This window comes from Oryza brachyantha, chromosome 7, assembly GCF_000231095.2.
Source record: "Oryza brachyantha chromosome 7, ObraRS2, whole genome shotgun sequence".
NCBI classification, from domain to species: Eukaryota; Viridiplantae; Streptophyta; class Magnoliopsida; order Poales; family Poaceae; genus Oryza; species Oryza brachyantha.
Genome location: NC_023169.2, coordinates 18,651,165 through 18,674,539, shown reverse-complemented (window position 1 = coordinate 18,674,539; position 23,375 = coordinate 18,651,165). Strand labels below are relative to the sequence as shown.

The following is a 23,375-nucleotide window of genomic DNA, read 5'->3' as shown; positions in this document are numbered from 1 at the left end:
AGTAGCCATAAATAATTAAAAAACATATAGCAGTATATAATAAATATTAAAAAAAGAAAAAAAAAGGGGTGGGGGCGCAGACAACGAAGCAAACAGTAGCCCCCTGCCGATCTATATAAGGGCGAGAGCGAGAGAAGGGGGGCGCCCAAACCCAGATCCCCTCCCCTCTCTTCTCTTCTCTTCTCTTTGCGAGCTGAGACAACCACGCGAGAAACGGAAGGGTAGCAGTAGGATTTGATTTGATTTCTCTTGCGAAACCCCCCTTTGATCTCTCCACCTGCTGCGCTGCTGGATCGATCTCCCACTCGCTCCGATCCGATTCCTCTCTTCCGATCGATCTCTTCCCGTGCTGTGATTCCCCCCTCCCCACATACGTACATGTATGGCAGGCAGCGTGAACCAGCAGCAGTAGCAGTAGCTGCTTCTGCGATGGCGTACGTCGGGGATGGTGGCTGGTCGTGTCGCGGCGGCGGCGGCGGCGGCGGCGGCGGGGGGGGTGGGGGTGGGAGGAAGACGCTGGCGGCGGTGATGGCGACGAGGGCGCCGCGGGCGGCGTGGATCCGGCCGGAGGCGGTGCGGGCTGCGGAGGCGGCCGCGGACGAGGTGGTGCTGCGGGTGCAACCCACGGAGGAGGCGGAGCGGCGGCGGCGGGGCATCATCGACTACCTCAAGCGGCTCTTCGGCACGTCGCTCGGCTGCGAGGTGCGTGTTTCCTGTTTCCTCGCCCCCGTCTATCCCCCCTCTCTCTCTCCCACCTCGTCGCGTGCGTTTTCTCCGGTCGGTGTCGGCGGCCGAGCGAGCTAGCCCCTCGTCTCTACTGACTCCGGCCACCGCGCTGCATGATCCGCGCGGACGCATGCTGCGGTTATATTTATTCGCGATTTCTCCTTTTTTTTTTCCCAAAAACATGCGCCCCAAACAAACCAAAAAAAACGCTCCCGAATCTGTAAATCATTCGGTTTGTGTAGCTTACACTCTGGAAGGGATCGATCGTCCTGCTCCGATCCGAACCGGCGGGCGGCGCGGCGTCTTGGGGTTTGGGCATGGGATGGATGCGGCTGAGCTGGGGTTGATGACCTCTCGCTTGATCACTTGCTCATGAGCTTACGTCGCCTTCATCGTCTTTTGCTCCGATTCGGTGATTGCCACCTAGGCTAATTAATCCGTCCATTTCATCGGGATTAGGACTACTAACTCATACTTTAATCGGTTCTTATTCTCGTACCCATCCGTTCCTCCATGCATCCAGGTGGTTTCATGCTGACTCTTGGTTTGACTAACAAGTCCTTATTGCTGTGCTTCTTTCCCGCAAACACAGGAACGGTTAAACCGTTCCGCTTCACTGTGGTTTATACATACTAGCTATTTTTTAAAAATAATAATAATATAGTAACAGCCACTGTATTATTTCTAGGCTTCTAGCTCGATACAAACGGGGAAAAGTTTGGCTTTCTTGCTCGTTGACGTGCATGCATGCATTCGGGTGTAGCCGTGGTTGGTGAGCAGTGAGCGTGAGCCCGTTGCATTACATGGTGATTCATCACGTGCTTGGGCAGGAGAGCACAAATGGGTGCTTAGTGCAATCCTGTCTGCATGTTATGGCTAGACCGCTAATTATACATTTGGGGGGGGGGGGGGTATGCAAATTAAATACCTTCGTATCTATGAATTTGACATTTTCTAAACTGATGGTTCCTTTTGTGTTTGATGATTTCAGGTCTTTGCATTTGGGTCTGTCCCACTGAAGACCTACCTCCCTGATGGGGATGTTGACATAACTATCCTAGGGAACACAGCTCTGGACAGCTCTTTCATCAGTGATGTTCGCGGTATACTTGAGATGGAAGAGCAGGACGATGGTGCCGAACTTGAGCTGAAGGGTTTGCAATTCATAGATGCAGAGGTGCGTTTTCTATCTTATACTTCTGTCATTTATTTTATAGAGAGTTTTTGGCATAGTACGTTATGACCACTAAAAATGTTTTTCACATTTTTTCCATATTTTTACGTCAATCGTCATGCTTGCTCTGAATTGGATAGGAGATTGAACTATACATTTTTCACCTCTATATGCTATTGATATATTTCTATACACCATCTCAACATGTTATGCCATTTCTTTTGCTTCTAGGTAAAGCTCATCAAATGTGTCATCGACAATATTGTTGTTGACATATCATTCAACCAAATTGGTGGGGTGTCTACACTCTGTTTTCTTGAGCTGGTAGGTGGATGTAAATCTAAACTATCTGCTCCACTTGAAAGTATTCATCTTGAATACTCACCCAGCAATTTGAACAGATATAGTAGTATTCAAAACTAATCAAAGTTTTGAATGTTTCAGGTTGACCATGAAGTTGGGAAAAACCATCTGTTCAAAAGGAGCATTATGCTAATCAAGGCTTGGTGTTATCACGAAAGCCGCATATTGGGAGCTCATCATGGACTAATATCTACTTATGCCTTGGAAACACTTGTTGTTTACATATTCAATATGTTTCACAAGTCTTTACACAGCCCCTTGGAGGTACTTCTTGTAGCATAACATTTTTAAGAATTCTTATAAGCTGCTTTCTTTGTCATTAGTTTAGTAAAGGAATTTAGACAGTGCGGACTTGCATTTATCTTCTTTATTCAACAGGCTTTGTATAAATTTTTGGAATATTTTAGCAAGTTTGACTGGGACAAGTACTGCATAAGTTTAAATGGTCCTGTTGCTTTGTCAACCTTGCCCAGCCTAATTGGTGAGTCATACTCGCATATTATTTTTCTTTGTCAAGTGATCATCAGGCATTGAGGCATGTACTTACTAGTATAAATATTATAATCCCTGTGATGTGTAGTTGAACATTCAAGCATACATGATGAATTCTTTGGCAAGGAGATCCCTGAAGACTTGTCTGATAGACTTATAGTACTTCCAGAAGTTTCTGATGAATCAAACATGAATTTTCGCCTGAAGTATCTAAACATAATTGATCCATTGAAGTGGAGTAACAATCTTGGCAGAAGCGTCAGTAGAGGTCAGAATAACCTGGAAGCTGCATCTTTTTGTGTTTCTTTATTTATGCATAGGTCCCATCTATTTGCCTAAAATGTATATGCCACTACCAAAATTTAAAATTTTAAACCTAATTTAGAAAAAAAAATGTGAGTTTCTTCAATGTGTTTTCTTTTCCAGCATTAGGATTTAAGCCGCTAAGAACACAAATTTTAAAATTTTAACCATAGATTGTTATTTTTCCGTTATATGATGTTTGTGTGTTTTCCACATTTAGACATGATGAGCCCTGTGTTCAGCCATGTAGCACTTTTTTTTTCCTTTTTTGGTGCTGTGCATGGAAGAAACAGGCATATATATGTCGCAAACTACATACACACGTGATATGAGAGATCTGTTAGAGGGATGGTTCTGATAAGTTTTGTACACGTATGCCTATTTTCTGCAGGAAGTTTTTACCGTATAAGAGGTGCTTTCTCATTTGGTGCGCAAAAGCTGGGTCAAATTCTGATGTTACCTTCTGACCTTATTCCTACTGAAATACTTGGGTTCTTTGAGAACACCTTGAAGAGCCATGGAAGAGGAAGAAGATCAGATGTTGGCAGCAATGGTTCCTCCAAATCCTCGCTTTGCTCTGAATATACACTTGGGGAAGATGCATCAGACTCAAAAGAATCTGGCATAAGTGAAGATGAAAACAAAAGTCCTGATCAGCAGAGGATTTCAGATGGTTATTTTCGTGGTGATGCTCAAGATCGTCCCTGGAACAAAATCTGGTTTACAAATTCTGACATTCAATATTACAACGTCTCAGGAGACTTTTTCAGTGGCCGCTCATCATTTTCCCCAGAGAATGGCAACAACATGAAACGACACTGCAGGGACAACTATGCAAGAGAGGAAAATTTACCCCCCAGTAGATCATCTATGGAGCAACATATTGAGGCGAACAACCAATCACATATATTGACTCCCTCTACTCGTATAAATACTTTGGATGTTTCCAATTCTTGCCCAGAGGAGTCAAATAGAAGTGACCTCCATGAAGAAAAACTGCCACTTTCTCCTTTCTCATCATCAAATTTGTTGGATCTATCAGGAGATCTGGATTTGCAGTTAGAATGCCTTCGGAAAGTTCAGTACCACCTGGAGTCCATGTTTGATGGGTTGGTTCAGGAAGCATGTTTTTCTGGTCCGCTAAACAATGACTCCAGGATTCCAACTACGAGCTTCTCAAATACTGATCAAAGGCCTTCGGGGCCGTTGTCAATTTCTTCTGCTGGTACCGAGAGGAGGAACTTTTCTCCAGGTTGCTGTTCGCATAACACAGGAGATATTTCTCAGAAATCAGTATCTCACACTAACGATCAAGTGAATGCAGTTTCTCCATCTACTTCCGCCAATTCAGAGAATCATCCGGTTTCAAGGTTTCAAAGCACACAGGATAATGTTAGGACACATGGAACTGGCATGGGAACTCTCAATGTAAGATCCCTTGCGGCCTTGTTCATTAACATTTTGTTGTTCCCGGTTTTGATTGTAGTTCTTATTTCAATAAATTGATTCCATTCTTGTTGGTTCCATATGCACAGAATGCATCATTGCTTTCTGGAACAGATATACTATCCAATGCATTTTCACAGCTTTATCATGCGGTTGATTCAGAGAGCTATCAGTATTGTCGGCCTTATGTCACAACAGATGAGAGTGGGTCGCGTGGAACTGGCTCATACATTCCCACAATGGTGAGAACCCTTGGGCAATCGTCTACTTCTTTGTCATGCTCCATGGTTTTAAATTTGCAAAAAAAATTGTGTTCAATAGATCAACTCGTTATTTTATTATTCCTTATGCTGCAATATTGGCAAACAAAAGCTGGAATAAGCTGTTTTAGGGTACAAATGGAGCCGAAAATATATCTACTTTTAGAATAGCGCTAAGTCAAATATTTTAAACTTTGATTATTAATAACAAAAAAAATTGTTCAAGTAAAATGATGTTACTATATTTATCATTAAACAAACTATCAAAATATACAACTCTTTTTATTTAAAATAAACTATTCGAATAAATATTATTGATCAAAGTAGTATCTTGAAGACCGTGCCAGATCGAAAAGTAACTATATTTTTGAACTAGGGGAGTAGAAATCATGTATTGTGCACTTCTTGCTAAATCTATGTAATTGGCTATTCATTCCAGCTTGTTCACTTTTTGTTACAGAATTATTATTATACTTACAAGGAGCATGTATTCTCATACTCTGATAAAGGAAAAAGGCAGAGAGAAGTGTTACCACATCGACCGGTCAAGATTAAAACCAAACCAACTTACTCTCCCCGGCACAACTCACCTGAAATGGGATGTTCTAGTGCAAGCAACGGTGGTTTTACAGTTGAAGGAGGTTCTGCTCAGGAGAAATCACCAACAAACCGTGTAACCAAGCTGTCAGCAACAAACCAGCCATGGAATGGTCATAACAGTCAACATGGGTATGTTTGCTCAAAAGTTAACACTATTGACAGCCAAAGACCTGCTACTAATGAAGGCCTCATCGTACCAAATAATGAATCAAGGGAAATATCGATACTCCCTGCATCACAAGTGCGAAACAAGGAAATTACAGCATCGTCGTCATCATCTAGAATTGATCTTCGTCACTGTGTTGGCAACGGTCAAGGGAATTTCCAAGAATCCAATACCTCCTCACCTGCAACAGAACTAGTCGAAGGTCTTGAGTTTGGATCTTTTGGACCTATCTCGCCTATTGTTGTCTGTGAAAAGTTTAGAGAAGAATTCCCACCTCTGCCTTCAAGAAAGATGCCTGCAGTAGCCCTAGCCCCTGTTGCAACGCCTGTGAGCTCTTCGCCTGCTGCAACCGGAAGCAAGTACGTGATTCTTAAATTTGCAATCCCGTGTTTTTGCACTTGATCATATATACAACCATGCTGTTGCATTTCTCTTCTCATCATTTTGTGAATGAAAATCTGTAGGCCAGAAGGATCCTACCAGCTGAGAGATGAAGCTGATTTCCCTCCTCTCGGGGCTGGTTCTCGCAATGCATCTAACCGTAGAGTTGGAGGATGAAGCAAGCTTACTAGCTAAGGAGTGGCTGCTTCAGGATAAATCTGATATCATACAAAGCTTGGATGCTATTTCAATCGGAATAGCATGCGTTCAGCTGTCTGAAACTCCAATAATCCTTATGTCCTTTTAGTGATACAATCTGCAGGTCTGTTGACTCCTTGTAGAAGTCACAATTGTAAAAAGAACTAGTTTACCTTTGTAGCTTATATAACCCCAAAAAGTAGGGGAAATACGAAAATGCTAAAAAAAAACAACTCCACCTTTGTGGACCGTTGTTTTAACTTTTAAGAGAAAAAAATTGGAAGTGTAGAATTGTAGATCCAACGGCCGGAACGATCCAGACTTCTACTTTTGTGCGGAAACTGGCTGCTTTGAAACTATTTTCTAAAAAAATATTTTTATTTAATTTATGTACCATTTCATTTTCACAACAGAACAAATTATTTAACTTGCATCCTGCGCCTGTACAGCAGAGGACTAACAAATTTACGTGATTTACAATGAAAACCTTAATTGGTCTGCTGACACTGCACGAACTAAATGGGAGCACTTTCACGAAGCAAATTTCTGTAGACCTGTTGAGTCGACCGAAATGGCGGACGATTGATCAATGATCACTAGGTGTAATCTGAGTAGATACCGTGTGCTTCTCAGGAAAGCATCAGGGATGACACTCCCATGATCAACTTGCTGCAACGGTGACGGCGGCAGTAAAAATGTACATTTTGCTGTCATGCACATCAACTTGTGCCCCAAAAGTACCTACAACGTTCTCTGATAGAGTTTCATGCTGTAAAATGCAGGTTCGGAAAGCAGTTAGAAAATAATACGGAAAATGCATAAAAGGGTTCAAGAATAAAGGTGTTCATCTTTTGGTTTTGAACAGGAATAGACGAAACAACAAATTTGCAAATGAAAAATAAAGTATGAATAAAACTTTTATATATGTGTTCTTGGCGATCTAAAAACCAAGGCTAAAAAATAAACTACGATGAAAGAAAACCCAAATAAACTCAAATTAAGATTGAAAATTCAAATTTTAGCTTATAAGCGAAAAGATGAGGGTAAAGTCTTAATAAAAGTTTGGTCTGTCTTTGCTGCGTTGGTGGATACTACAATATTCCCAATTGCCCATGCTAATTTTATGATGTCAATTCGCTCGACATCAGAAAGCGTTGTTGGAAGTGCTACAGGACCAATTTTGACACTTTGTGCATGCTAACCTCCTGGTTAGTCTGGAAGGAAAAGAATGCGTGCACTTTCAACCAAGCAAGCAGATCAGCCACAGCGTTATTTGGGCATTGCAAGGAGGAGATTTTGGTTTGGAAGGCGGCAGGTTTCTTCAGGGTGCCGCAATGAATAGGTAACTCCTTAGCCTCTCTGTGTCTGTTTCTTTCTTTCGATTTTTTTTTCAGATTAGCTTACCCACTGCTGCACCTACGCAGAAGCTGACCTCTCTATGTATACCTGTAAATTCCTAACTTAATGAAAATCACGGGACCTGTCAGGCCGCCCCCAGCAAAAAAAAAATCACGAGACATTTTCCTCTCTAGGTAATTTGATAAGCAACATTAACCTTTGTTTTTCTCCACCCTTTTTTGTTTGATTGGGAAACAGAGGTAAACTGTGCCACTTAACTGTAATGAGAGTATTGAACTTACCTTCCACAGATCTCTAACAGAATAGGCAGATGAACCATCAAGGCCTACAGATGGCAATTTTATTGTAATATTGGCAGTCTCCTCACAGCGGTTCCATAAAGCAACAGCCAGACGGTTACCAGAGAGGGGACCAGCCCACACCTGCAAACATGATATATGAATAAAAAGAGATGCATTGATTTGTAAGCCTCAACATTTTTCTTTTAATAAGCATAAGTAACCACTTATTAAACGTTAAAAAATAATTTATCGGTAAAACTTTTATATACATGTTTTTAGCGATCTAAAAGAAAGGCTAAAAAATAGACTACGATGAAAAATCCTCAAAATCAAATCCAAATTTAAGTTATGCTTATGCTTATAAGACAAAAGTTAAATATTACTCATTTTTTAGCTTATGCTTATTCAAATTTAAGGTTGAATATTCAAATTTTGGCTTATAAGCATCAGCATAAGCTAAAAAAATGGGGGTCATTAATTCCACACAGCAGTGATTGCATACTTTGTTCATGCTTTGATGGCCTATATGAATATATGACAATTTTTTGTTTAAACTCATGAATATATGACTAGTTGGCAGAGCTGTGGTTTCAACTGAACAATGTCTAAACACTACAACTCCATTATATACCACAAGTAGCTTTTAGCTAACAAACAATGTCCAGTCTGGAAACAGGATTTTCAAAATAATGTCATAGGAAAATCTACCACAAGCTAACAGGATGGTTGTTACCGTGAAATTTCGATTCTTGAATCAGACAAGATGGGGAAATATGCTCACAATATGAAAACATGATCTATTCAATATTCAAATTAAAATAGTTATTATACATATTGTGAAAGTAAGTTGCTCATGCAGAAAAATGTTCTAGTTAGTGTCTTACAATTTTGAAACCAATTAAGGACTGTGGCAGTAAACCATGAGAGCATAAATGCATACTAATTGACAGTTATATCACCTCTTGGCATCCATTTTTCCCTTGTCCTAAGATTCTTCTTCCTTGAACTCCAAGAGGATCTGCAGAAAACAAAAACGAGTTCAGCTTAATGAGTTATTTAATACCGTCAGTTCACTCGAATCCACTGACTTCATGCATGGGGACTTGACCATCAATCCTTTCTTGTGACGAGCTGTGACTGGGTGCTCTGAAACCTCCTTAAAAGGAGGATTATTACAACAGTATATACAAGAAAAAACTCTTCTGTGTGAATAAAATGATCTAATTTTAAAAGAGATATTTCCAATGTTTTCCTGTCCCCAGGTGGAACAAATCAATGGTAACTTGCGAACTCTCAGGCCCATTCTTGTTTCAAGCATCTTGTTCAAAAAACTTGTTAATGATTTGTTGAAAACCGACTTCTAAAGAGCAACTACAATGCTAATATTATTTTAATGAATGATGAAAGTTTTGCGGCTAAAATTAAATTCATTTTCAGATTTCCAATGCCATGCATGATCTTTCAGAAGAATGGCATTGTACAAATAATAGAAGAATGGTTTAATAGAAAACTTCTTGGAGTTTACACTTTACAGATGTGAAAATTTTAGAGAACACTAACATTCAGAGTAATACCTTGATTCACTTGAATTACTTCTTTGTTGCTCAATATTTCCGTTGTTTCTTTAGTCATGTTTCTGACATCACAACCAATTAAGAGAGGAGCCTGAAATATGATTGTAAACAAGGAACCAAATTATTAATACTATGCCGTTTGCGCTATAATTCTATCCACAGAATTATTCTACAAATTCCTCTAACAGCAGTAGCATAAAAACTCAAGGACAAGGGAAAGCACTTGAAAAGAAAACTACTATTTCTTTTCAGAAACCATTTTCGCCATGTGATCTAGTAACTCTACAAATAACTGAATAAGTCGTAGTCATGAAGATTGAACGAATATGCTACATAATATAGGTGTCATCCTAGTGACTATGGAATGCACCCCATGAGTACTTGCCTTCATAAGTGCCCAGATGCTAAAATGTGCACGATACTCTGCAAAGGTCATGCCACCATTCCCGACTTCCAGCATGTCCGGGTCTGATAAAAAATGGTCAGTTGAATGATAGTATGAGTTTTCTCTTGAACTTTAAGTGTGAAAAGTAGTGGATAGTTTGTGCTCCTCACTACATAGTTACCATTCCATCCACCAGGTCCAGCATAAGATGCCCACTTGTTATTCTTATCAGCAATGTCAGTCATGCTTGTTTTCAATTTTCAAACAGAAGATCACAAGTCAGCTTCACATCGATTTATTAATAGGTTCTATCCTAACCCCAAAACCTTCTCCTGAAAGAAATGGATCACCTTTTCCATGTATCCTGTATGTCATCTGTTGTGCGCCAACTGTTACCAACTTTGGCAGCCCATAAAGCTGGATCATCCTGGCCCCTAAGAGAGAAAATATTATAACAACACATCATATAAATTTAAATCCAACGAGCTTAGGGTTTCAACATGACATACAAGTACAACCCTTAGCTTTTCTTCTATAATAAAGAGGCATACCATTCACATAGAGAGTAGAATATCTGGCGTCCAGTTGAATTTAAAGCATCACGCATTGGAGGATACCTAAGAATATGACGAAATGAAAGAAATTTTAACATTTTGTATTCAGTTAACATAACTATACTCATAAAAGAGGCTAAAACAAGAAGACATGTGATTTTACCTTTCCTTGGGCTTTATTCCCAAATTGTAACAGTTGTCATACTTCAGGTAGTCAACACCCTGGAAAATCAATTTCCACAGAATATGCTCTTGACATGTTCATCCTAATGAGTATAATTTTTTTTTTAAAATCACTGAGTTAACACTTTCTTGCTTCTAGCTCATACCCATGAAGCAAATGTTGCAGCATCATCCTTTTCATGACGGAGTGATCCAGGTCGAACTTGACAAGTAAAAATCCTGAAAGCTTTAGCTTGTTATAATTTTAAGTGATTTGGAATATTATTCTTCATGGTGTATTAAACATAAAAACCATCAATCAAAATCATCTTAGAGCGGCTGGTTTCTCACCCGGCATCAGAGTATATACCAAGTTTTAGACCTTTTCCATGCACATAGTCCGCAAGAGCTTTGATGCCAGAAGGGAAAGTCTTTGGGTCAGGCAACAGTTGATCCTACAGGTACAGGAAACAATGTATTTAAAACTAAACAAATGAACTTGTAATGCATCCATTTATATGGGAACAAATGCATTTGTATTTGTATCAGTACAACCAGAGAAGCCCCACATCTTTTCGATTATGCTTATGCTTACAAGTCCAAATTTGAATTTTAAAACTTAAATTTGGAGTTGATTTTTTTTTTGGGGGGGGGGGGTTACCGTAGTTTATTTTCTAGGTCTTTTTTAGATCGCTAGAACAAGTATATAAAAGTATGCTTTACCCAAAATTATTTTTTAATTGTTAATAAGTCATTTCGCTTATGCTTATAAAAAGAAAAAAGATGAGGCAGCAAGACTGCTCTGATTGATGTCCTATCAAGCTCTTTAGAAATTATTCAAAACCACGGCATCCACATATTTCAAGGAACATAGGTGGAGAAATCAAGGCCTAAAATAGCAACGAAATGTGTTACCTTATTTCCTCTTTTTACATTGGACCAACAATCATCTGAAAGGAACAAGAGGAAAATCAGGCGAGAACAACGTACTTGCTTCAGCCAGTAAGTATATAATAGTGAGCCAAGTACTGTACCGATGTTTACATAGTTGTAGCCCAAATCAGCCAGCCCCGTCGAGACTAGTGCGTCAGCTGTTTCGTCAGATAGAAGGAATTTTTTTATGACTAAGCTATGCAAACTCAACTGTGAATCTGAACTACCAAAAATGCATTATCAAGCAAACGCAAGGTGCGCCGTGAAAACATGTCACTTGAACAGTGTGTAGTAACAAATTAACAATTCCATGCGTATCCAATACCAGCAGTGTTTTTTTTATTCGATATCATTGCACATTTGCACTTTGAGCAGTAGAGGAAACAACGTTAATTAAGGAAACATCATCCAGTACTCTATCAAGGGGAAAAATTGAGTTGCAGAATTGGAGATTTAACAACGAAAATTAAGGGGATCCAGCGTCCAAACCTGTCTCGCGGATGACAGTTTCGTTGATGTTGCAGGCGAAGAAATTCCAGCTGTTCCACCTGCGCGCAAAACACAATGAAACTGATCAACCAAAGCAGTCAACCACGATGAACTATAACAAGGACTGGAGAAAGCAACAAGAGCAGCAGCGGAGGAGGGGAAGAGCCGAGAGGCAAAGCATTCGGGGGTGGGGGACCGATTGGTTACCCCATCTGCGGGGTGAGGGCGAGGCCGTTGTTGAGCTGCAGCTTGCCGTAGTTGGAGGTGTCGTAGAGGCGGCGCAGCGCGGCGGTGGGGAGGGGCTCGAGGCTGCGGGGCGCCACCCTTGCCGCCGAGGCGCCCGGCCGCCACCCGTTCGCCGGCGGCGAGACCACGAGCACCAGCAGGAGGAAGGGGAGGCGGAGGCGGATGCGCGGCGCCTCCATTGCCGCTTCGCAAAGCTTCTCGCGCACTCCGCTCCAACCCGATTTCCGAGCAGTCGTGCGATCGACTGGCCGATGCTTTGCCTAGCTCGAGAGATATTGGGCGTGATGGGTAGCTTCTCCCATTCCGAACAATGAACGAATACGAAGAAGTTGGGTTTTAGGAGCTTTTCTACTTTCTAGAAGTTGTAGTAGTTTTTAGAAAAAGTTGTAGCTAAAAAAACTTTCCAAATAGACCCATTAACGCATGTCATATATGTTAACACGTCTCGGTTTAACACTATATCGCTTCACAAATACATATTAAAATTTGATCAACATATTTGTTTTTCTTATAAATTGTACAAATTTAATTTGATCGTCTGGTATATTACATATTAATTCATCTGTAAAAATTATTCTTTTCAATACCAGTACTGAAAAGAGGATGCTTCTGGCCACAGCCGTTTATATGCATTGCAAATGTAGAACCTCGCGGCCTTATTTTTGCTTTTGCTATGTTTATAATTAAAGTTTAACTTTTAGCTTTAAATTTAAAATTGATTTTGCAGTATTTTTATCATAATTTATTTTACAGTCTTGGTTTTTAAATTGTTAAGAGCACATGTATAAAAGTTTTATTCACGGATTATTTTTTATTTATAAATATATTGTTTGTTTTTTTCTAAAATGATCAAATAACCATCCCCAATATGTCAGTCCGTCAGTGTGATACGTCGTTTGTACCCGAGGACTACTTGCCATTACTATGTATTTTAAAATAAAATAAATAGTCAAATGTAGATCTATTAAATTAATACTAAATAGCATCAAATATTAAAAAAAACAGGGCCACATATTTTAAGTATTGGTTTTAAATCATGAATGAAAAATAAAAAATTTACTAAAAAGATCGTTATACTGACTTGCTGTAGCTCAACCACTTTGCTTCTTGGTTTGGGTTTAGCGCTAATCATTACTCTCTCTCTCGATGCGCAGTGTAAGCAACACGTACACGTCCCGTGACTTGCGCGACCGTGACGTTGCAGGTTAGAGATCAATCGCCATCCCGGTCGTAGAGCCTCACATATTATTTTAGAAACATCTAATATTACTCCCTAATTATCAGAGAAAAAGTGTATTTACGATTTTAATGTTTACCTAATCACAGGTATTTCGGATGCTATTGGTCTCATCATTCACTTTTTATTTAAAATATTTACTGTTTTATCCACCTATTATGCTACTCATATACATTCTCATTAATTAAGAGGTATGGTAGTCTTTTTCTTATCAACATTAAAGTATGCTAAATAATCTATAAATATTTAAGTATTTATCTTTTCACTTAGAGTTATGTTTATGAGTCCAATTTGAACTTTAGTGTTAAATTTAGAGTTCATTTTGGGTTCACTCGTCGTATTTTATTTTTAGCATTAGCTTTTATCTCGCTACAAACATGTATATGAAAGTTTTATTCGTAAACTATTTTTAGTTTTCAAATATATTGTTTTGTTTTTACCCTTAAAATACCAAACGATGACTAGCTTATATGATATTTAGGATGGAGTTAGTATATGTCCAAATTTAAATTATGAATGTTACTTTAGAGTTTAGAGTTGATTTTTGAGTTTTTTAACGCAGTTTATTTTACAATATTTACTATTTAAATAGAAGCACATGTCTAAAAGTTATCCCTGTAAATCATTATTTATTTGCTAATAATTGTTTGGGGCTGTTTCGTTTCTGCTCTTTCCGGTTCTAATACTTATTTTGCCCTTCCTTTTTAAGATTTTTGTTTTTGTCCTTACTTTTTTTTAATTGAACGAACCAGTTACCCCTCCTTTGGATAGAAGGACTAACGGTGTTAAATGACATGTTAAAGGACTATTTTATCCCTCATTTTGATATTTTTTAGTCATTTGTGTTGTTACATCTGTTCTAAATCATAAAATATACAAAAGCAATATATTATTAATTCAATTGACATGTTTAAAACTTGTAATTTTTTTAAAATATTTGACAGAGCTTCAAAACTATGTCAATTTTTTTAAAAAAAATTATAAGTTTCATAGAAATATACAAAAGCAATATATTATTAATTCAAATGACCCGTTTAAAAACTTATAATTTTTAAACAGGGTAATTTCGCCATTAATTATTTTGGAAATTAAATATTTTATTTTTTTAAACTAAATATATTGGTCAACATAACTTTCATCCAAAATAGGAGCAAATGTTTGTTTAGTTAAAAAAACAGAGGCAAAAACGAAAACTCTAAAAAGAGGGGTAAAATCAATATTAGACTTGAAAATCAGGGCATGAACGAAATTATCCCTAATTGTTTATACTTGATATAAGCTAAATGACAAAAAAAAATCACTAATCACACTGCTGTCAACAATCAGTTGGACACTGGACAGATTAGTGATGATGGATAACGCGAACGCGGGCACGGGAAGGCGACCTGCATCTGTATGCGGCGAGTTGGGATGGACCATGCGTGCCGGGCAGAACGAGAGACGTGCCACGCTTAACTATAGGTGTACCAATCTTGTGGATGCACAGAAGCTCCGGAATATTCCCAGTTTATGCCTTGTACATTATACTTGTACATGCCGAATATGTTTGTGCTATTATTTTGTTTTTGACGCATGATATCACCGTATCTTTTCGCTTTTGTTTGTACTTATAAACTAAATTTTAAATTTTAGAGTTGATTTTGAAAAACTTTTATCAAAATTTAATTTTCAGGATTTACTTTTAGACTGCTATAAAAACATGTATATTAAATGCTTATTTATAATTTATTTTCTATTTTTAAATACAATGTTTGTCTATTTTTTATGAAAAAAACCAAATAATAGGGCATATTCATCTACTCCTCTCTTGAGAATTTTTCTTTTGTAATTTGTACTGAATTGGGACTAAACTTGCTAATTAAGATGAAGTGTCCGCTTAGCCTGCGGTGCTAGTTTTCCGAAGAATTATCGCAGATAAATGTAAATACTGTTTCCATTCAAAAATATTAGGGATTTATATAGCTATTTTTTTTATATTGTGAGACAGATATACTAGTAAATTGTACCAGTTATACACGGAAGTATACGGACATGCTAATACGTTATATATAGGACATAAATTTGCAAGGATCCATTATGAACTAGTGCGTGCGAAAATGAGATTTGGCATGCAGTTGCGCAATGTGTAGAAACTAATTGAGATCCAAAAGAAGTAACTAATGGAAGAGTTGGTTTGGACTAGGCATGACTTTGTGGCGGCCCATCAGATTGGCCCAGCCTGCTTGACACAACAGGCGGTCGTTTCTGACTTTGTATGGGCCATTCCCTGCAGGCTGCAGCACGTATTTGGGCCCATCTATGGGCAACCCGTTCGGTTAATGGACTTGCAAACTGCTGAACCATGGGGACTAAATGGAGGCCCATGTTAACGACGTCATGGACAGAAATTAAACTCAGAATTTCAAAAAAAAAATTAAAGAAAAAATAATAAAATGAAGCATGGAAAGGAACATATAAATTACTCATGAATCAATTCATGCAAAAAAGGGGGAAAAAACCAGGCACATCTCAAAGCTTCAGCATTCTGACGACAGAGTGCCTTCTCCATTTGTACGAACCCCCAACTCGATCTGCAGTTCGCCCATGCCTTGCTCAGTTGCTCTGGTTAAACCTCACGATCATCACGAGTGGCACTGCGTGAATCTGACGGCGTCTCAACAGCAGCCATCAGATGGCGAAACCTTTGTTCGTTGCGGTTGGTCTCTTCCCAACTCCACTTCTCCTCCCATCCATTGCCCAACCACACGCTACACTGCCGCTGCCTTTCTCCAACCCTCTGTGATGCGAGCGACGCAGGGGAGCATTGCCTCACCGGCGTTTCAGATGCTGCTGATTGATTGATTGCAACTTTCAGCGGCTGAACAGCTTTGCAAAGGGTAAAGGTTTTAGTGTTTGCACGTTTGTACTGTGCACTTCGCTATGGGAATTTATTTCTCTACGTTACCTTCGCTTTTTGGCTCATTATTTCTCCTAAGAATCCATTACTGCATTTCGTTGCCTTTAACCCCAAAAAAGAAAGAATGAAAAGCTCTCTTGATGCTTCCTGATGCTTTCTCTGTCTCAAGTTAGGCCTCGTTTAGTTCTCAAAATTTTTTTCCAAAAAAATCACATCGAATTTTTGGACATATAAATAAAGCATTAAACATAGATGAACCAAAAAAACTAATTGCACATTTACGGAAGAAATACTGAGACGAATCTTTTGAACCTAATTAGGACATGATTAGCCGTAAGTGCTACAGTAACTAACATGTGCTAATGATGGATTAATTAGGCTCAAAAGATTCGCTTCACGGTTTCTAGGCTAGCCGTGAAATTCGTTTTTTCATTCGTGTCCAAAAACCCTTTCCGACATCCAATCAAATATTTGACATAACACTTCTCCCAAAAATTTTCTCAATCCATAAACACCCCCTTATATAAGTTTTGACAAGTGGATCTCCAAAAAAAAAATGAAAGAATTCATTCACGGTGATTGCATCCACTAGGCACAAGAAAGGCAGGGGGCCCTTCCTCCTGCTGCTGGCCATTGGCAGGAGGATCCATCTTTTCTCACCTCTCAGCTCATATGTTGCAAATGCCCAGAGGAGCCCACAGGACAGGTACATCCATGCAGTTAGGCCTGTGCCCCTGGAAAACTGACAGATCAATCTTTCTTGACAGGAAGGTTTTTCTGGCCGTCTGTTTCTTCAGTCTATTTCTGCATCTCCCTGGCATATCGTTGCACCCTTGGGGAATGGAGTGTAGCAAGGGTGAAACTGAAAGTGAACAGTGGTATGATGTGGCCATCAGATTGTCACAGTACGCCTCAGGCCTCTGCATTCTATAGCTAGGGGCAGTGACATGAAAGCGAAGTGCAGTGAAGTGAAGCAAGCACGAGCACTCAAGGACTGAAGCTAACCTAGACATAGGAGGAAGGACGACGATGGTTAACAATAAAATCTACTAGTCCGTTCAAGAATTAGGCCGATAGATAAGCTATCGAAATGTCAATGAAGCAACAAAAATAATTATTAAGTAAAACATTTTTACTTGTTTTATTCGTGGTTTAAAAACCAATACTGGAAAAATAGATTAGAAAAAACTCCAAACTGAACTAAAATTATGTTCAAATTTTAAATTATGTCTATAACTGTTTTATTTCACTAATAAACTTAGGACTCCTTCAAAATACATAATCTTTTTTAAGGAAAACAGTTCGATTCCTGTAAAATTCGTCCAAATCAAATACGAAGTAGTAGTAGGCCATTAGCTGAAAAGAGCACCTCAGATAGCATGATAGATGTGACTATCGGTAAGTACTCAGAATAGTATCAGAAACAAAAAAAAATCGAAAAGATAAAATGACGGGCCTTTCCAGAGGATAGAAAATCGAAAAAACTCTGACGCAAATAGGCCTACACCGATCTGTAAAGACAGCATGCGTCGATTCCCTTCTGAAAACTAAAGCGTGATGGGATGCTGCCCCGTGACGGACGCGCGTGCACTCTCACTCAGCTTTGCAGCCGCAACGAAATTAACCACGGCGAACACACACGTTTCATCGACCACGCAAACACATGCAGCACGATCGAATCAAACCCATCTTAATTCACATGCAGCACGATCGAATTATAAACCATCTTGCGATTAATTTGTGCAAGAACTATCTTAATTCACATGCTGCACGATCGAATTAAACCATCTTGCGATTTGTGCAAGAAACCATCTTAATTCACATGCATCATGGTCCATCACACTGTACAGGCACGTAGCAATCGTCCGTCTCCGATGAGAAGACGATCACTTGGTCGTGATCGGGTTAGCGATGGTGGCGGTGGCGGTGGCGGTGTGGAGCCATGCGCGGCGGAACGCGCCGACGATGGCGCGGTGGTGCTCGGCGGCGTTGAGCGCGAGGTAGCACGCGAGCAGCTCCTCCAGGTCCCGCGGCGAGCGGACGTCGTTCACGGCGATCATCTCCGCCATGCTCTCCAGGAAGTCCTCCTCGGGGTCGGCGGATTCCTTCACGACCAGCAGGCTCTCGTACAGCCACCGGCACCGCCGCCTGGGACGCCGCCTCCGGGCGGTGGCATCGGCCGGCAACGCCGCCGGCGCTACCCTCCCCTTCCGCCTCCCGCTCGCCGGCCTCGCGTGGAACCGCCGCGCCCTGCACGCCGTCGGCGACGCGGCCGCGCTAGTGCCGCTGTCCAAAGCCTCGTCGCCGTCGCCGCCCTTCTTGGCGGCGCGCTTGGTGAGTATGGGCCGCAGCCTGAGCTCCGGCATTTCCTTCATCCCGTCGAACCGGTCGGCCGCCGAGGAGACGGCGACGACGTCGAACACGATGTCGCTGGGCTGCGGACTCCGCGGGAAGCGGGTGTCCCGGACCTTGGGGTTGTCCGCGGCGGCGCGGCGTTCTCTGCTCGGGAAGTAGTAGGAAGCTCTGTTCGGGGAGCAGGGAGGCAGAGCTCCCGCCATGGGAGCCGTCTTGGTCGCAGCCTCGACGTCGCTGGCATCTCCTCTCGCCGTGCTTCTCTTCCGCCGCAGCCTGTGGAACCACGAGGTCGGCAATGGCATCGTGCAGGGGCAGCAGGAGGAGGGAAGGGTGGTCGTGGACAGTGGGGAGAGCGGCGAGCTAGGTAGCTGCAGAGCGTGCAGCGAGCGAGGTGCGGCACCTCCACTTTTTATTACGGAAAAGTTTGCCGCGAGTGGCAGCAAAGAGATGTTGCGGTGGAAAAGCGGCAGCGCCATCTTGCGAGAATCTGACATCTCTCTCTATATAATGTGCTTCTGAATCATAATCAATACGCTTGCAATCTGTTGGAATGACTGCACAGCAGCGACAGTCTACAAATTCTAGGGATATTGTTAAACGGTATATTTATAAAAAAATAATTTTTAATAAAACTTTTATATATGTATTCTTAGCGATTTTAAAACCAATATTAGAGAGCTAACCTCGATGAAAAAACTCCAAAATAAACTGTAAATTTAAGATTAAAATTTTAAATTTTAGCTTATAAATATAAACATAAGCGAAAAGACGAGGGGTCAAAGGTTTGACACTTTTGTCCGTCTTATTTTATGATCATAGATTATGAATTTTGTTCACATGTTTTTTAAGATGCTGAATGGTGTGTCTGTACAAAAATCTCTACTAAAAGTTTATCGTTTGAACTTTCTAAAGTATTTTTTCAATTTTATATTAGTTAATTATCTTTCATATACTCAAATAGCTGTAACAAAATTAGCTAACCTAAAAAAATTCCAAAAATCTCATGAGAAAGAACACTATCTTTGTCTACCAAAGAAGCATCAATTTACTTTGACTCTGGTTCATTTTCATTGAATGCCATGCAAATGGCACAAAGTCAAAATGTTTGAAATGGAGACACAGTGTGCACAAAAGGAGCCAGGGTACCAAGGCTAAAAGCTGTGGGGGACTATTCTGACGACCGGTGAGAGGGGACGAGTATGATGCAGACCAAATGTCCAAACGGCGATTCAGCTTTTCGCTACTGAGACAAGCCTCCGTAACAGGCGTTTCTCATTGTCTCTAATGGTCATCCCTGCAGCTAAAACCAGGACGGCTTTGCACATGAGTTGCAGCAGCAGCAGCAGCAGCAGCAGGAGAACTGTTTGGTTGCTGCTAATGGAGTGTGAACCAAGTCATTTGCAGAGGCATGCAGCTAGGTCTAGCTATGATATGGTCCTTGAAGAGAAGGGGGACATGAGCATTTTCAAAAGGTCAAAATTTGGTCCACCACGAATCACTGTATTCAAATCAAAAGGGATTTGCTTTGATTCTCATGTGGGGGCAACTTAATTGCCACAGGCCTACAGTCATGTACTGAGATCCACCTAGTGCAGTTGGCCACCCAATTGCCCAATACAGTTTCATACATTCGTGGCTTGCTTGCATCTCACAAAAGACTACATGCATGTACGCAGGTGAATTGAGAAATGTAACTAGAAATGTTATGAAACATGATTTTGAATGGATAAAGTCCTTATTTGCTTTTGGAATATGTTCATATACCCTATTTGTTCATCGTTCTCTCGATGACATGGGATTCACCAGGGGTAAATAAGAAATTATGTATTTTATAAGGGCAAGTAAGAAAGTGCCTTTTTTAATTAATATAAGTGTGTGTATGTGTGTGTGTATATATATATACACACACATTATACAAATAAAGACAGTTTTGAAAGAATCCACCATATTTGCTCTGGAGGTCAAAAACTGCCATGTTAATCTGGAAAAAATATGTTAACCATCATATCATATGGATCCAGATTATAATAGTATAAAGTAATCAAGATAGTTGTATTTAAAATACAATTATATCTTAGAAATAGAATATAAAAGTTATATATGAAATCTAAAACTTGCGGAAATAGAAGTTATGAGTTGTACATAAAATCCAAATATACTTTTACATAGTGGTATCTATAAAAAAAATATAAAAATAAAGTTTTGGAGTTGTATATTAAATCTAACTCGAATTATCCAACTTTGTGTAAAAACGCGTAGAAATTTCCTAGTATTTTTAGTTGTAGCCAAAATTTTAATATTGAATCTAGGTGTGATTTTTGTTTTATATTTGGATTTTAAACAACAAAGAACAAAAGCATAAGATTCATGTCCCAAAATCATTTTTGTTTGCTTTGTCTATATTTTTCAAATTTATCGTAGGATCAACTTATTTGATCTCTGATAAAAAAAAGTGTACCCTGGATATTGCACTTCCAGTTACGAGGTTACTTAGCAAATATAATTAGCACAGGATGATCACCGAAACATCCACATGAATAATCAGCTATACCGAGGTTTATCGTATACGACTTGACCGTACAATGCGTCAAGAAGAGACACCTGCATCTTTCTACTGTACAGGAGTAACTTTCTTTCGTCCACTGTAGTGATTCCAGAACATGTACTGTAAACAGTAACCGATTATTTTGGACCTGCATTTTTTTTTACACGAAACCTGCAGATGCTGTTGGATCCACAGGCCACAGTTCTTGCCGCTTCCTTGTTCTCGATATCTACAATGCAGCAGTACTGATCCGTATTGAACTGCTGATCGGATGTGCATACATATATGCAGAGTAACCGGAACAAATATTTTTTACTGCAGAGTAGCAGCTTAGCTCCAGTGTGATGAACTACTGCTCACTCACGCTTATCTGCAACGGATCAGTAAAACAGCCATACTAGCAGCTAGCTAGCTAGCTCCAATATATAGGAGTAGTGAATACCATAAATTTTGCCAATTCATTCTAGAATATATTATTCTCATATACTCAAAATATAAATATTGCTAGGGTTTAAATTTATATCATAATATAAATATTTCTGAACTGATTATATTTCTATGATTTTAATCATTCTAATGATTTTAAAGATAATCTTACATGTTTAGAAAGTGAACCCAGTCAATCTAAAATTCAAAATTGACAAGTGGGTAAAAGAAATCTTTCGGTATCTAAATATTTTACGATAAACAATTTAAAAATGTCTATATTTTTGAAACCAAAATGCTATGTGGCTACAAAATTATTCTCTATCGCCTGCTGAAGCCTGCAGAAGAGATGTTCTTAAATCAGTCTTTTTCGAGGGCCAAGATCAACGGAGAGGAATCGATAGATGGTTCGTTCTTCTCGCGTCAGGCATTTGTTGTTTTCCTGAGCAACGTACGTATGATCACTCTGATGATTTCGCGGTGCGTTTTGTCGGCCCGGGCGACGACGAGTGGGCAGGCTCACCTCACGGGGGATCATTCTGCCAGTGGTTACGGCGACACTGTAAGCTTATTTCGAGAGACTGGACAAAGTGCAGATCAGTGCTCGTACGTACCAAGTTAGTTCGTGCGTGCCATTGCATGCCAAAATTGTCGATTACCAATTGCCGGGAGCAACCAACCACCACCCTACTTAGCTTAATTTGATAGCTACCCATCCATGTCTAAATAAGCTAAATGTCCGTGCATGGCAACGGAATTTTATAAGAGATCTCGTCATCATACATGTCTAAACATTTTTATTCTCTAAAAAAAATCACATCATGCATGTATAAAAAAAAAGAAAAAACCAAATCTTATAAATCTTATATGTATCGCTGTTTTATCCTTTCCGAGAAGTTAACGATTTTCTCCTAGTCTCTCATTACATATCTTCCGACCACATCTGATATTACAGGCTCACATATCAGTGAGGAATAATAATGACATATTTACTGTCACCGTCACTAACAATATCTAATATCTAAAGTGGTACATATCTTTGTCTGACCTGATCAAAACTCGTAGAGTCACAACGGAAACAAAAGCAGGACCCTAAATTCATCTCAGAACAAGAAAGTACAAGTGCAGAGTTTGGAGGTATGCAATTATCATAGATATTAATAATTGACATGGATATATAGTGTGCGGGCGCGGCCTGTTAGGTAGGAAGATAAATTATTGTTGGGAGTAGTAGTAGTTGAAAGAGCCGTGCCATGATTGTAGCTTTGCAAATCTTACTCGAATGCCACCATCATTATTCGTTCTAGCTAGCCGATGCATGACAGGTTTTTGTGCCAAAGTCGAGACTTTCAGCCATACATGGCCCTTGGATTGTTATCGGTGGTAATCATGCACTACATAATCTAATACTACTAGAATAGTTGTGTTCCTTTTATGATATATAAATGTTATTGTGATTTTTATGATGACTTATGAATAGTGATCACTCTGTTTCAAAATAAGTTTATTTTTTAACTTTTAGATATAATGTTTGACTATTTGTTTTATTAAAAATATTATGATTAACATTATTATTATTATATGATAAAACATGTATAGTAGTCTACGTCTAGTTGTTTTTTTAATCTTTTTAATAAAATTTTTAAATAAAATAGATAGTCAAATGTTGGACACATAAATAAAAAATAAGTTTTTTGGGGCCGGAGGGAGTATAAACGGTAAAATTAATTACTTTAAAATTAAAACATACTTAAAATGGTTAAGTGGATAAACTTATCTATAAAAACTTTTTGTTTAGATAAAAAAATAAAAAATTTGAAAATA

The 23,375-nt window shown here is 39.4% G+C and overlaps 3 protein-coding genes across 4 annotated transcripts; 1 reads left to right on the top strand and 2 right to left on the bottom strand.

Moving 5' to 3' along the window:
* Positions 1 to 498: 498 nt before the first annotated feature.
* Positions 499 to 6,323, top strand: LOC102708732 (the record flags this gene model as incomplete). Its single annotated transcript, XM_015839283.2, has 10 exons — positions 499 to 702; positions 1,718 to 1,903; positions 2,132 to 2,224; positions 2,345 to 2,527; positions 2,642 to 2,744; positions 2,844 to 3,023; positions 3,450 to 4,486; positions 4,594 to 4,746; positions 5,225 to 5,889; positions 5,995 to 6,323. Coding segments are annotated over 10 exons (2,898 nt in total), but the record flags the coding sequence as incomplete, so codon positions are not given.
* A 119-nt stretch (positions 6,324 to 6,442) lies between these two features.
* LOC102708454 (alpha-galactosidase 3-like) lies at positions 6,443 to 12,393 on the bottom strand. Of its 2 annotated transcripts, XM_040526278.1 has the most exons (15): positions 12,054 to 12,393; positions 11,847 to 11,905; positions 11,459 to 11,515; positions 11,340 to 11,374; positions 10,776 to 10,879; positions 10,592 to 10,664; positions 10,426 to 10,484; positions 10,260 to 10,325; positions 10,059 to 10,142; positions 9,890 to 9,954; positions 9,709 to 9,791; positions 9,324 to 9,414; positions 8,709 to 8,767; positions 7,750 to 7,890; positions 6,444 to 6,878 (listed from the first exon to the last, which is right to left on the bottom strand). In XM_040526278.1, exons 1-15 carry the CDS (start codon positions 12,269 to 12,271, stop codon positions 6,771 to 6,773), a joined length of 1,302 nt encoding a protein of 433 aa, XP_040382212.1. In that variant the 5' UTR covers positions 12,272 to 12,393; the 3' UTR covers positions 6,444 to 6,770. The 2 variants fall into 2 exon arrangements, with proteins under 2 accessions (XP_040382211.1, XP_040382212.1); XM_040526277.1 differs by having other exon boundaries at positions 6,443 to 6,878; positions 11,340 to 11,515.
* A 5,372-nt stretch (positions 12,394 to 17,765) lies between these two features.
* On the bottom strand, positions 17,766 to 19,074 carry LOC102708169 (transcription repressor OFP1-like). Its single transcript, XM_040526428.1, has one exon. The coding sequence runs from the start codon at positions 19,072 to 19,074 to the stop codon at positions 18,112 to 18,114; it is 963 nt and encodes a 320-aa protein (XP_040382362.1). The 3' UTR covers positions 17,766 to 18,111.
* Positions 19,075 to 23,375: the final 4,301 nt, after the last annotated feature.